The sequence below is a fragment of the Rhincodon typus genome, chromosome 6, assembly GCF_021869965.1.
Source record: "Rhincodon typus isolate 14 chromosome 6, sRhiTyp1.1, whole genome shotgun sequence".
NCBI classification, from domain to species: domain Eukaryota; kingdom Metazoa; phylum Chordata; class Chondrichthyes; order Orectolobiformes; family Rhincodontidae; genus Rhincodon; species Rhincodon typus.
Genome location: NC_063337.1, coordinates 96,233,566 through 96,248,112, shown reverse-complemented (window position 1 = coordinate 96,248,112; position 14,547 = coordinate 96,233,566). Strand labels below are relative to the sequence as shown.

The 14,547-nt window shown below is 41.2% G+C and overlaps 1 protein-coding gene across 10 annotated transcripts in view; it reads right to left on the bottom strand.

Moving 5' to 3' along the window:
* Positions 1-14,547, bottom strand: part of LOC109913308 (nectin-3-like) — a 97,626-nt gene that overhangs the window by 62,811 nt on the left and 20,268 nt on the right. For 9 of the 10 annotated variants that reach the window (XR_007262346.1, XR_007262347.1, XR_007262345.1 and 6 more), the window contains exons 4-6: positions 14,443-14,547; positions 8,169-8,314; positions 2,892-3,045 (exon numbers count right to left, since the gene is read on the bottom strand). The exon at positions 14,443-14,547 is cut by the window's right edge and continues 1 nt beyond it. Coding sequence is in view for 1 of the 10 variants with exons in the window: in XM_048598462.1 (XP_048454419.1) it covers positions 2,892-3,045; positions 8,169-8,314; positions 14,443-14,547 (405 nt within the window). In the remaining 9 variants the exon portion in view is untranslated. The remainder of the gene's footprint in view (positions 1-2,891; positions 3,046-8,168; positions 8,315-14,442) is intronic. The other variant, XR_007262352.1, reaches the window with a different exon arrangement.

Genomic DNA, 14,547 nt, shown 5'->3' with positions numbered 1-14,547 from the left:
ATTCCACATAGAAGTTCAAGGCAGACGATTTGCAAATTACAAAGATCCTGTTTCTATTCAACAGGAAGATAAAGTGTATATCAGTAGGTAATGAGATCAGGGATGTGAAAAGCATGCTGAGGAGCATCGGAAAATTTAGACTGGAAAAACATTGAGACATTGATGAGAATATTAACACTATAAACAGTGGAAAACAGAAGAAAGAGAGGCTAGTTAAATCTTCTGCCTTCCAAAAGCATCTAATGTTAGACCTGATCTGTTTAACAGACAACAAGGTGCAGGGCTGGATGAACACAGCAGGCCAAGCAGCATCATAGGAGCAGAGAGGCTGACGTTTCGGGCCTAGACCCTTCATCAGAAAAGGGGGAGGGGAAGGGGGCTCTGAAATAAATAGGGAGAGAGTGGGAGGCGGATAGAAGATGGATAGAGGAGAGGATAGGTGGAGAGGAAACAAACAGGTCGAAGAGGCGGGGATGGAGCCGGTAAAGGTGAGTGTAGGTGGGGAGTTAGGAAGGGGATAGGTTTTTCCTCTCCATCTATCCTCTCCTCTATCCATCTTCTATCCGCCTCCCACTCTCTCCCTATTTATTTCAGAACCCCCTTCCCCTCCCCCTTTTCTGATGAAGGGTCTAGGCCCAAAACGTCAGCCTCTCTGCTCCTATGATGCTGCTTGGCCTGCTGTGTTCATCCAGCCCTGCACCTTGTTGTCTTGGATTCTCCAGCATCTGCAGTTCCTACTATCTCATGTTTAACAGACAAACAGGTTAGACCCAAGCGGGGGAAAAAAGGCATTCCCAAAAGCATCTAGATATGTTTTCCAACACAGTGTCCATTGCAGAACATGCTTAATGTAGTGTACAGATCAGCAAATAAAGATTACATCGCACTATGAATTTATATCAATACATTTAAACTGTTCAATTGCTGATGCTCTTTGATTTTCTCAGAATCTGCCACTGCCTGTAATGTCCCACCAATAACTCATGCAGTTAGCAAATTCTGACACTTCAGCTGCCTTAATTGCATGGCCTTTGTTATAATGACTTTACGACTCATTCAACTGTCTTTGACTTTACCACAGTTCAGATAGCCAAGGTTTCTTATAATGTGGGCTTGCACTAAATTTCTACATCCCAACAATTACCTGTCAGTACTGATGAAATCCACAGCTTGAGGGCAAATTCTTATTGCTACAGCTATCAGCGTGGCCAGGCTTGCAGTCCTGGCAAGGGAGCTGAAGGATATTAGGAGCCAGGTCTGAGGTGCTGAGGGTTGGCAGTAAATGGGTAAGGATCATCTTGTTGGGGGTGGAGACCACGGGGAACTTCTAAAGGAGGTACCCTCTGCTTGCAATGACACCACACTGCACAGCTAAAGTTGTTAAACTTCCCAAACAACATGAGACTCCATTTGCTGTGAGAGAAAGAGCAGTGGGCACAGGATAAGTCCATTAGGTGGGTATTAATTGGTCACAGAAAGGTCTCAACTCCTCATTACATCCTGTAAATATGATTAAGGTTGAAGGCGAATGGCAGATGGTTGGCAAGTCACAAGCTGGATTGTGTGAGCATCACCCCCTTTAAATTCACTAGATTCAAAAGGATAAAATCTAGCCTGCTTCTTTAATTTGGGAAGAAGGTGTCCTGAGCAGAGCCAATACAAGATACAGGATGCAGCAACATCCTGGAAGTCCCTTCCTCATAGCACTATAGCTGTACTTACACCACATAGAATGCAGTGGTTCAGCAAGGTGGCCCACTACCATTTCATAAAGGGCAATTGGGAAACAACGGTAAATACTGGCCTTGCCGGTGAGTCTGACATGCAATGAGAGAATAACAACAATTATGCTGGACATGATTAGACTGTGGTCAAGAACAATTCTGCCTCTGCAGAGGGGCCAGTTCTGAGCTGCTGGACAGATCCTAATTTAGTCTTATTTAGCACAATGGTAGGACATCAATACAATGAGGAAATCCTCAGTGTCAATACATGTCTTTGTTTCTACAAAGACTGAATGGTGAGATGTAGCTTTAAATAGCAGTGATATTGACAATCATGTCCAAGAGACCACAATAAAGGATACAGCAGTCTGCATTACTCAGAGATATACTTATAGAGAACAATGTTATGTAGAATAGTGTAAACACCAGAGTCAGTCAGTTGTTAGCCATAGGTAAAGGCAAAGCATTACAGGCCACAACCTAGCATAAGAGACAAGGATAGACATCCCCCACTGCACAGTGTCGAAGCTGAGCCACAGGCCTTGTAACAACACAAACCATACAGCTCAGCGGTACACTTTTGAGAAGGGGTGGTCATGGGAGTCCAAAATTCAACTTTGGACCTCATGAATTCTTATAGTAAGTCAACTACGGTCAAGGAAACCTGATAATTATCACGTACCTCCTCCCTAAGCTGATGAATCAATACTCTTCCATTTGGATGAGGATTGATGGTTGTGTGGATTTAGAATGTATTTTGGGACTGCAATGGCAGTCACAAAGAGTGGTTCTAAGAGTGGCACTATTAATGAGTGAGCTGGTTAAATCCTTAAGTATGTATCTGTCAGAAGTGAATGAGGCAAGTGATGAGTCACCAACAAGAGAGAAAATGTTCAGTTGGTTCAAAATGATCTGGAATCTGGAGGAGGTGATGCCACAGAGGCAAAACATAGAAGACAGGCACTGAAGAGAAAAGTGTTTAAAGACAAAAACAAATTTAATAGAATAAGCAAGGATAGTTTGCTGTCTTACCCATTAGTGATTTTGACCAGACAGAGCTCTGGTTGTGTGGATAGCAAAGAAACTAGACTGAAGCATGTCAACCACCAGCAAGAAAACAATGTCAACATATTGAACACAAAGTATGTATTTGATGAAAATACTTACATTTTTGAGGAAGTTTCTTTGCCAATGTTTCTTTGTTGATTTTTCTTTCTTAGTCTTTGATAAAGATAGCCTAAAGTGCTAAGCAGAATTACGAGTATCAGGATTATGATGATAAAGGGCACCATGTAATGACGTGGCTGCTGATCGTCTGCAACTAAACGCACAAAACATTTCTGTTATGTGATACCAACAACAACATTGCACCATCATAGGAGCGCTCACTAGTTTTTTTTAAGGTTTTTACTTCATTCCTGCATCAGTATTGGCTTGGAGCCATGAACTGGAAATGGTGAGCTAAAGGTGAGTAACAGCTTGTGAGGAAAGGAAAACAGACTAAATAAGATTTTGATTTTTCATAAGGCCACATCTGGAAGTTAATTGCAGGTTGGTTCCTGGTTGAGATTCTGCAGACACTTGGTCACTGGGGAAGGGTATCATGTTTAACAGACAGCAGAAGTTGGGGTATTAATGAGGTCAAAACCTGGGAATTGGTTCAGACAAGTCTGGAAGAAACCCCATGCTCAAGCAGATGGCAGATATTGAATGGTAGATGTGACCTCATGGAGGAGACAGTCAGTCTGTTTGGGAATGGTCTCAGTTTGAACTGAATTTTGGACTATGTCTTACTGTAAAAACAGAATCTGGCTGTTGATGCTGCAGCATAAAGATTCAAAAGCTTCCCTCCTATCCTCCCATGAGCAGAGAATAGAAAACCAAGTTATCAATATTACTGCCTTTATCACAGTGAACTGAAAAGGTGATCGTGATCATTGGAAAAACAAGGACTGATGAGGAATAGTCAACAGGACTTTTTACCTGGGAAATCATATCTCACTAACTTGATTGAGTGACAAAGAAGATTAATGAAGGAAGAGTGGTGAACGTAATCTATATGGACTTCAGCAAGGCTTTCAACAAGGTTCCGCACGGTAGACTGGTTAGCAAGGTTAGATCACATGGAATCCAGGGAGAGCTAGCCATTTGGATACAAAATTGGCTTGCAGGTAGGAGACAGAAGATGGTGGAGGAGGGTTGTTTTTCGGACTGGAGGCCTGTGTCTAGCAGTCTGCAGTTAACTTCCAGTTGTGGCCTTATGAATAAACAAAAGCTTGTTTGATCTATTTTCCTTTTCCCACAAGTTGACCACTCACAAACCAAAAGTCATCTTTAGCTCACCATTCCCAGTTCACACCTCCAAGGATTGGTGCTGGGGTGTCCACTGCATTGTGTCATTTATATAAATGATTTGGATATGAATATAGGAGGTATCGTTAGAAAATTTGAAGATGCCACCAAAATTGGTAGTGTAGTAGACAGTGAAGAAGGTTATCTCAGAGTGCAACAGGACATCGATCAGATGGGCCAAGGAGTGGGATCGGTTATTCAAAAGTCTGGGTAGAAACCAATTTAGATAAATGAGAGGTGCTGCATTTTGGCAAGGAAGAGTAGGCCAGGATTTATACACTTCATGGTAGGGTCCTGCAGAATGTTGCCGAGCAAAGAGACCTTGGGTGCAGGTTCATAGTTACATAAAGATGGAATCGTAGGTTGACAGAGCAGCAAAAGGTATTTGGTGTGCATTTTTTTTCAGTCAGTGCATTGAATATAGAAGTTGGGATGTCATTGTTATGGCTGTATAGAACATTGGTTCGGCCACTTTTGGAATACTGCATTCATTTCTGGTCTCTCTGCTAAAGGAAAGATGTTAAACTTGAAAGGGTGCAGAAAAGATTTACAAGGATGTTACCGTGGATGGAACATTTGAGCTACAGGGAGAGGCTGATTAGGTTGGGGCTATTTTCCCTGGAGTGTCAGAGGCTGAGGGGATGATCTTATCGAGATTTGTACAATCATGAAGGGCATTTGGATAGGGTGAAGAGCAAAGGTCTTTTTCCCAGGGTAGGGGAGTCCAAAACTAGAGGGCAGAGGTTTAAGGTGAGAGGGGAAAGATTTAAAGTGGGCCTAAGGGGCAACTTTTTCATGCAGAGGGTGGTGTGTGTACGAATTGAGCTGCCAGAGGAAGTGATACAATTACAACATTTAAAAGGCATCTGGATGGGTATATGAATAGGAAGGGTTTACAGTGATATGTGCCAAATGCTGGCAAATGGGACTAGATTAATTTAGGATATCTAGAAAGCATGGATGAGATGGAGCAAAGGGTCTGTTTCCGTGCTGTACAACTCTATGACATCTTCGGAAAATCAACCAGGAAACATTTATGCCTTTGGAACGAAACATTGCGAAAACAACTTAAATAATTTGGCCAGTTTTGGTATTTGTTTTTATTTATCCCTTAACTGAGTCTGTTCGTATGCCTGACTTATGTGATTGGGGCTGAAAACAAAGGCTTTTGGGTTTAATGCACAGATCAGTTAGATTACTTTGTTGTTTCATTTTTACTCTGTTAAAGTTACTATATTGTAAATAAATTAATAAGTCTTTTGTTTAAGTAATAAACTGGTGTCTGGAACTCATTAATCGTAGAGTCTGGGATTGGTTATTGAAAAGTCTGGTTAGAAACCATGGGGGTCAATTTTGAGGATCCTTGAAGGTGTTAATTTTACTGTGTGCAAATACAGAGGTATAAAGCATGATTGGTTTGGCTACCATGGATTTGTTTGTAACACCATGAATGCAGAAAAATCTCCTCAGGTACTTCAGTAGAACAATTAGACAAATACAGATGATGAACTCAAGGGGACGGCATTAGGAGGACATTTAGGATGGGCTGAAGGGCTAAAATTTTTGATGATATTCAACAGCTGGATGACCTCGAATGAGTCCTGTACGTGCCGAAGATGGCACAATCAATGTGTTTTTCTGTAATTGTTTTTCTGTGCTTGGCTCTTTCTTTCACTGTATGAGAGAGTGAGTTTCATTCCAAGTCGCTGGACTTCACCTTGGACTGAGATCATGAACAGTGCGAGGAAAAACCTCGGCGTCCAGACCAGCCATCGATCGAGGTGTCCCACTGGGCAGAAGGAAGTGAAGCTTCTTGTTTTTTCACTCTTTTTCATTTTTTTTATTTACTTAATAAACGTTTCTTTCTTTTCTCATTCTTTCATTATTACTCAATAAATGTTCATATTTAAGCAAATTGCTATTGTCGAGCCTTCTCTTAATTACATTTAACTGAATCCAAAAGGAACTGCTTGGATACACGCTGTGATCCAAGACAAAGGAATAACAAAAAGCTTATTCAAAAAGATGTTTTCAAACAGCTTCTTTTAGTAGGATAGAGAGAGGGTGAGAGATAGCTAGAGAGATAGAGTTAGAGGAGTTCTTTATTGACTTCCATTGGTGCATTTGTTTTGATACAACTGGAAGACAATGAGATAACTGGCTAGAACTGTAGAAAGATTGAAATAATGATTTACACTGATTGAAAAAAAATTGTAAAGGACCAATGGATGCTCCAACAGGTCTGCATAAAGCAACTTAGGGGACAGTGTGGTACTGACACCGTGCTAAATGGAATACATTGGGAACAAGGCTATTGGTCAAACAGGCACCCATGAGGCATTTTGAGCCATCAACAGCAGAATTATATTACACTGCAATCTGTGACTTCCGGGCCTGGCATATTCCCTGACTCTATCAGCATCACACCAGATCACAATCCTGATTCCATACAGTTATAAAGGAACATGCACCAAGGAATCTGAAAATGAAGCATCAACCTGATAAGCCTACAGCACATGATTCCAATCCTGCTAAACATCTGAATCATCATGCTACAGACAGAGCCAAGTGATCCCCCAACAAGGGGATATGATGAAAGTTCTGCATTCTTGCAACATTCATTTGTGAACTGATATAGATAGCAAATTGCATAGCTAACAGAAAACAAAAATAAATAAATGGGTCTTTTTTGGAGTGGAAGGCAGTGTCTAGTGGGTACCAGAGGGATTAGTGCTTGGTCCCAACCGTTCACAATATATATCAATGATTTAGATGACAAAATAAAATGTAATATTCCCAACATTGTGTACTTTACTCCTCCAGTGTCATCAGCAAAGAAGAGGAAACTAGGAAGAATTCTGAGTGGTGAGGAGGAAGTAAAGAAGCAACAAGATGAGTTAACTGAGAGAGGGCAAATACGTAGCAAATAAGTGTGAAGTAGTATATTGTGGTAGGAAAAACAAATTGTTAGAAAATTATTTAAATGGTGATAGATTGGGAAAGGTTGATGTACAAAGGGGGTTGGATATCTGTGTACACCAGTCACTGAAAGCATGCACACAAGGGCAGCAAGTAGTTCGGAAGGCTAACTGTATGTTGGCCTTTATTTCAAGTGGAATGCAGGATCAGTAAAGATTAAGCAGGTTGGAACTTTTGTCCCTTGAAAATGTAGATTAACAAGAGACTTGATGATTGAATTTCTGAAGTAGTTCAAAAAGTGTGGATGCAGGAAAACTGCATGAATCCAGAGAGGTTGCAAATGTTGAAAACTACTAATAAATCAAATAAAGAATTTAAGAATAATTGATTCATACAGTGTGGTGAGATTTTAGATCTTGGTGGCAACAGGGGCTGGCTGCATCCGGAACACAAATCTTCTTCCAGCCCAGAAAATATCCACTGACCACTACATTCTGTCTCCTAACATTCAGCCAATTTTGTGATCACATGGGCTATTATCAGCTTCTACTGATTCCTGAAATGAACACCCAGGTTTAAACATGCATTCATTATTGACAAAAAAAATTAAATCAACTTTTTTTGAAAAGGCTACCATACAAAATTATTATAATTTTGCAGCTGGACACTTTTGCAATAATATTGACAATGGTGTTATGCCAATTTTTCTAAGTATAGAAACAATGTAATATAAGAATTTAATTTTTCAGTTGTAAATTGTTTTGATTTTGACATCCTTTACCGGCAAAATGTGTTTATTTATTCAATTTGAAACTGAGCTTAAAAAACAATAAAGCGTACATATATCCCATATTTTGCATACTTGAGGAGAGACAAGAACTCGGGGACAGAGATTAAAAAAAGGGGTTTCCCCACTGAGGATCTTTTTCTCTGAGGGTCACGAGTGCTTGGAACTCTCTACCATAGGCAGAGTCCTTGAATACTTTTAAGGCAGAGGTAGATCTATTCTTGACTAATTAAGAGGTTATCAGGCATTGGGAGAAAGGTGGAAATTAGGATCAACCATGTGAGCTATGGTGTGATTGAACTGCAGGGCAGGCTAGAGAGGCCAAACAACCTATTCCTGCTGCTCCTTTGTATGTTGGCAAGTAAATCAGATTAAAAGATACTTACTTGGAAACAAATATATGGAGCCTGATGCAGTCCCAGCTGTGTTGCTTGCTGCACAAGTATAATACCCATACAGTTCTGGGGTCAACTTAGACAATTTAATTTGGTTGTGTTGTATTATCACACCTTCCGGAATAGAGTCATTAGGCCTAATTAAACAAAAAAGGTCAATTGCAGAGTGAGTATAAAATATTTCATTTGCTTCAATCAAACGGCATGAGATTTTATGATAATTGCATGCAGTTTATAGATATCTTCTAATCAACATCTCTGGTGCAGGTTGAACCCGAGACTCCTAGCCCAGAGTAGGAATACTACCACTGTGTCACAAGACCCCTCTCACACAGAAAATATACTTTAGTAAAATTGTGCCAGCAGCAGTTACATTCTTTTTGGCAGGTTTCAATTCATGTGCCTACATTGATACAATGAAAGATACATTGATACAATCAGTACAAAAGTGTGTTGCATTTAAATTAAGCCTCTAACATAGGAAAAGATCTGAAGACACTGCAAAGATATATTTTTTCTTTGAAGAAAAAATACCATAGGCCAGAAGATTCACAACAGCTAAAACATGACACAGCAACCTGGCTTCAAAAGTGACCAGACTTTCAGGACTCTGAGGATTTGGAAAGTTTTAGAATGTAGACAAGGAGGACCAAGAAAATGACAAAGAAAGGAGAAACAGATTAAGTATGCATTCTAACACAAAAGAAAATGGATTATAAAAGCTTCTACAGAAACGTGAAAGGAAAATAAGCAGAATATAGGTCCATTACAGGCAGGGTCAGGCAACGTTATAATGAGGAATAGAGAAATGATGGAATTTTTTTAGTTATGTGCAAATTGATTTTTTTGGATGGTTTTTCGCGTTGAAGCCCAGCAGGATTTCACAACATATCTCACCTAACACACCTTATTAATTACCTACTCTGCTCTTATGGTGTCACTCAGTCTCAATTGTATCCCGATCTTAACATCTACGGTTTTCTGACTAACTCACAACTCACTAGAAATCTGCTGACACAGCAGCATCCCTCGGCACTTGCACATATTTAAAAAGCCATTGTGCACCCAGGTTAGCAGTGGCATTTTGAAGCTGTCCTGCTGGGTCAAGGAAGAAATCTGAGCATGTTTGAGAAAGGCTAGTTGGTGCTGCAACTCTCCAACAAGGACCTAAAAATCTTGATAGGAGGGGTGGTGCAAAGGAGAGGAGTCCTCTTCCCAGAGGACTGGCAGATCGAAGCAGCCCGGTCTGAGGTCATCACCTGGGTCAGTGCTATCTCCATGGTGAGGAGAAGCAACCAGCAGTGCCTTGGGAAGGTCAATTACCTTCTCCATTTCATCAGGCTAAGAACCGCACTCTTTGCTCTGGCACCTCACATTCACTCACTCTCTCTGCAACTGCACCCACATGTCACCAGGCTCATGCTCTGCCAGTCTCTATTGCCTCCAATATGTTGATTACTTGATAAACCTAGTTGCTGCGTCATGTTTTAGTCCTTGTCGATTTTTTTGTCCCGCCATCGGTATTTCTGTTTAATATCTATGCATATTTTTGCCTTCGTCCAGCAAACTCCCAAAACATTTAACCTGCATGGTCTACTCACTCACCTGAATCACCTCACCACCTTTCGACCTGCACAAGTACTGATGGCCAAGCCACTGACTTTCTCACCCAATGTGTCCCTTTATCTCATTCCAGGAGAAGGAAGCCAAAAGGGCCCAGATGGGGGGAGAGAGGTGCTCGAAATCAACTCTTCACCCCGAATGAGGAGAGAATCCTGTCCCTTGCAGGATAAGACTGAGTCTGCATGAGGGATTCCTGTGGCTGGTGCCCACGAAATATTTCCATTAATCATGGGGAATGGTGATGGCCCAGTGGTATTATCAATGGACTGTTAATCCAGAGATCCCAGAAATTGGGAAAGAACAAAGCCCTTGCAGTATATAAGGCAAGCGGGAAAGAATCTAATCAAGGAATTAGAAAGGCTGAAAGGATTAATGAAAAGTCATCAGCAAACAGGTTTAAGGAGAATCCCAATGCTTTTTATACATATCTAAAAAGCGAGAGTGTGGCCAGGGAAAGGATTGGCACACTCAAGGACAAAGGAGGGAATCTACTTGTGGAGCCAGAAGAGGTAGGCGAGGTGTACCAGGGTGTTGCCTGGTAGGAGGGATTTTAGCTATGAAGAAAAGTTGGATAGACAGTGGACACAGTATGGAGCTGGAGGAACACAGCAGGCCAGGCAGCATCAGAGGAGCAGGAAAGTTGACGTTTCGGGTCGGGATCCTTCTTCAGAAATAGGGAGGGGGAAGGGAGCTGGGAAATAAATAGAGGGAGGGGTGGGGCTGGGGAAGGTAGGTGGGATGGTGATAGGTGAGTGCAGATAGAGAGTGGTGGGAATTGGTCAGTGGGATGGGTGGGATGATAGGTGGGACAGAAGATGGACAGGATGTGTCAGGTCAAGGAGGCGGGGATGAGAGGGAGGGTTGGTCACGGGATTAGGCCGGGAGTGGGGAGATTTTAAAACTGGTGAATTCCATGTTTAGGCCATCGTCTGTAGGCTCCTGAGGTGGAATATGAGGTGTTGCTCCTCCAGTTTGCGGGTGGTGTCATTGTGATAGAGTGGATTTGTTTTCACTGGAATGGAGCAGGTTGAGGGGCAACCTAATAAAAGTTTATAAAATTGTGAATGGCATGGATAGAGTGGTAAGTATGAGGCTTTTTCAAGGGTGGAAGGGTCAATTACTGGGAGAAACAGGTTCAAGGTGCAAGGGTTGGGGGGGGGGGGGTGTTGTTTAAAAGAGGTGTGTGTGGCATATTTTTCACACAAAAGGTAGTGAGTGCATGGAAAGCATTGCCAGAGGAGGTGGTGGAAGCAGACATAATAGCAGCATTCAAGAAACACCTGGATGAATACATGAACAAGAAGGGAATAGAGGGATACGGATCCTGTAAGTGAAGACAGATTTAGTATGGAAGGGCAAAATGTGTCAGCGCAGGCTTGGAGGGATGAACAGCCCATTCCTATGCTGCATTGTTCTTTGAATGTTTTGGGGACCCGGGTTCGAATCCTGCCATGGCAGATGGTGAAATTTGAATTCAGTTTTTAAAACTCTGGAATTAAGCATCTAATGATGACCATTGTTGATTGTCAGGAAAAACCCATCTGGTTCACTAATGTCCTTCAGGGAAGGAAACTGCCATCCTTACCTGGTCAGACCTACGTGACTCCAGACCCTCAACAATGTGGTTGACTCTGAACTGCCCTCTGGGCAGTTAGGGATGGGCAATAAATGCTGGCCTGGCCAGCAATGCCCTCATCCAATGAATGAATAAATACAAAAAAAAATTAATATTAAATGTTAACTCACTGGCTCCCAGTGCCACTTCAAGTACACTTCCTCACACCATATTCTGAGTAAGGATTCCACTGCATTTTCCAGGTTTTCTGCTTCCATCACATTTGTTCTGATGAAACAACTTTCCACACTATAGCCTTTCGAAAGGAATCTCAGCCCGAATGAAAACAGATAATGTTGTATGCAGTTGCAGTTGTTTCAAGTCGCATGACCTCACATTGGCTAAAAACCTCACACCCACCCCTTGCTCAATTCTTATTACTTCAGTTCTTTCTAGTTCTGACAAAGAGTCTTTGATCTGAAATATTAATGCTGCTTCTATTAGATTTCAAACATCTGCAGTATTCTGACCTTCAAAAAAATAAAGCTTCATCTGTTCTGTCCCGACAATCTGGCAAAATTCTTCCTGTAAGAAAAATGCTAGCCATTATGATGTTACTTTCAATTCTACACATTAGCTAAACTATGCCCTCTCTGACCAGCATTCTTAACTGTGAATGGGTCAGGGAATTTTCCTGCTGTCATCCACTGAGTGTCAAAACTACACTCAATGTCTCAAATTACTTTACTTAGAAACATTAACATATGGAGGATGACTCGACTATATTGCAAGCCAGATCCAGATGTAAATGGCTAATATCAAACTCGCTATACTCTCATTGATAATGATCCTCTGTTCACCACATTTCTCCAGTCCTGATCTCTTCAACAAACCCTCAACTCTAATTGCCATGTCTGCATCCCATTTAAAACCATTAATTGCTTCCACTTGACTCTTTTGTTGAAACAGTCCTTATTCCCACTTTCTGAGAGATGCAGACTTGAAGAGATTTAGCAGACAAGTAATTTAGCCATTTTCCATATTAGCTTGGACAACACAAAGCACCAGTGGGTCTTGCTCTTGTCCACTATGATTATCCAAGAATACAAAGGCAAATTGCATTGATTTTAAGCACCTGCTGTATTACAACTCTCCCCTCTAACAAGTTTGAGGAGCTCCTTAATCAATTTGTCACCATGATTGAAATGTTAAACCAGAGGCTCAACTGCATGTGTTCAGATGAATGTTTTGATGTTGTCATTGGATCATCTAAGATGTTGGGTAAGAGATAGTAGGAACAGCAGATGCTGGAGAATCCGAGACAACAAGGTGCAGAGCTGGATGAACACAGCAGGCCAAGCAGCATCATAGGAGTAGAAAGGCTGACGTTTTGGGCCTAGAAAAAAAGCAGGAAACTTACCTGGAAATTACTTGTCCCTCCCACACCTTTCAGAGAAATATCAGAGCATAATCTCTGGCCCTCAGAAACTATAACAAATACGAGATAACAAGGTGTAGAGCTGGATGTACACAGCAGGCCAAGTAGCATTGGAGCAGGAAGGATGACGTTTCGGGCCTAGACCCTTCTTCAGAAACGTCAGCTTTCCTGCTCCTGTGATGCTGCTTGGCCTGCTGTGTTCATCCAGCTCTACACCTTGTTATCTCAGATTCTCCAGCATCTGCAGTTCCTACTATCTCTGAAACAATTTTAACCCCACTGTGAAACCTCTTCTAAGGATGCTTTTTCTGATGAAGGGTCTAGGCCTGAAACATCAGCCTTTCTGCTCCTATGATGCTGCTTGGCCTGCTGTGTTCATCCAGCCCTGCACCTTGTTGTCTAAGATGTTGGGTATCTTACTCTTGACAAGAGATCTGATGAGAGTTAAAGATATTTGTAAAGTAACCTTTAAAGTGAAACACTCAATTGTATAACAGGTTTACTGAGCACCAGGTTGTCACAGCGACTGCTCCTTGATAAGATTCTCCTCATTCTTATTTGTACAATATCTGTATGACATAACTCCTTCTGCGCATGCTCAGTAGCTATATTAAGAGTAGTGCAGGAACTAGGCCTTTATTCTACAAATATAAAAGATCCAATGCCACTATTTCAAGGACAGCTATCCCTGGTGCCCTGGGCAAAATGTACTTCTCAATCAACATCATAAAAAAAAGATTATTTGACCATTACAGCATTTCTGTTTGTTGGTATTCACTGAATGTACATGACCTGCAACATTTCCTCCATCATAATCATGATTATACCTCAAAAGGTAGTCCATTGGCTAAAAATTGCTTTGAGATATTTGGTGATCAAGAAATGTGGTCTATATATACAAGCCTTTGTTTTTCAACTGACCAGCTGATCCATCAATTTCTCCATTTCCCTAGCCCATTGGCCCTAACTTATGTCAGGCTTCTCTCAACCCAAGCCTTGTATTTTTCTTCAGTTTCTCTTTTATCTCCTTTCATGCCCTCTCTAAACACATCAAATGCTTTTGTGCGATTCACATAAGCATGCACCTCCTATTCTCTTAACCCCATTCTCATAATTGTAGAACTAAATTCAGCAAAATTCCATTTTTTTAAATACATAGTATCATAAACATAAGAGAAATGCTGCATTCTCAAGTCTATGGGGTTCTTTTAATTTGTCTGTCAGCAAAGTTCATCATTGTGATTATTAAGCGTAGAATTATGTGGAATTTTATGTTGGGAGTCCATGACCTTTAGAAAACGAGCAAGGACTGAACAAACTCTTTACAATGAGCAGAGAGTAGCAAAATTTGATGACACCTGAATTTGATTTCAGCTCCAAAGTGCAAGAGACATTGTCATACAGTTTACAATTTAGTACCTTGTCAGAGTTTTGCCTAATGGAAGGCCAAATTGGAAATTTGCAGAGAGGTCAGTGTTCCCATTTCAGAATCTGCATGAGTTACTGGTTATCAATTTGCAAGGATGGAGAATAGTACATGGCAGGAATTTGTTGAATTGATCTTCACATGAATGTGAAGCCTGCACTGTATTTGTACTGCCATGCCAGTTCCTCCTACCATTTGGGCAATAAAACAGATATGTTCTTACTTTGTCCAGATATATTCAGTAGGAGGTGGGTTAGCGTCTGCAGCACAAATCAGGTATAAGTAGCCATCTTCATTCTTCTGAGATTTAATTAAAACTGATGACATG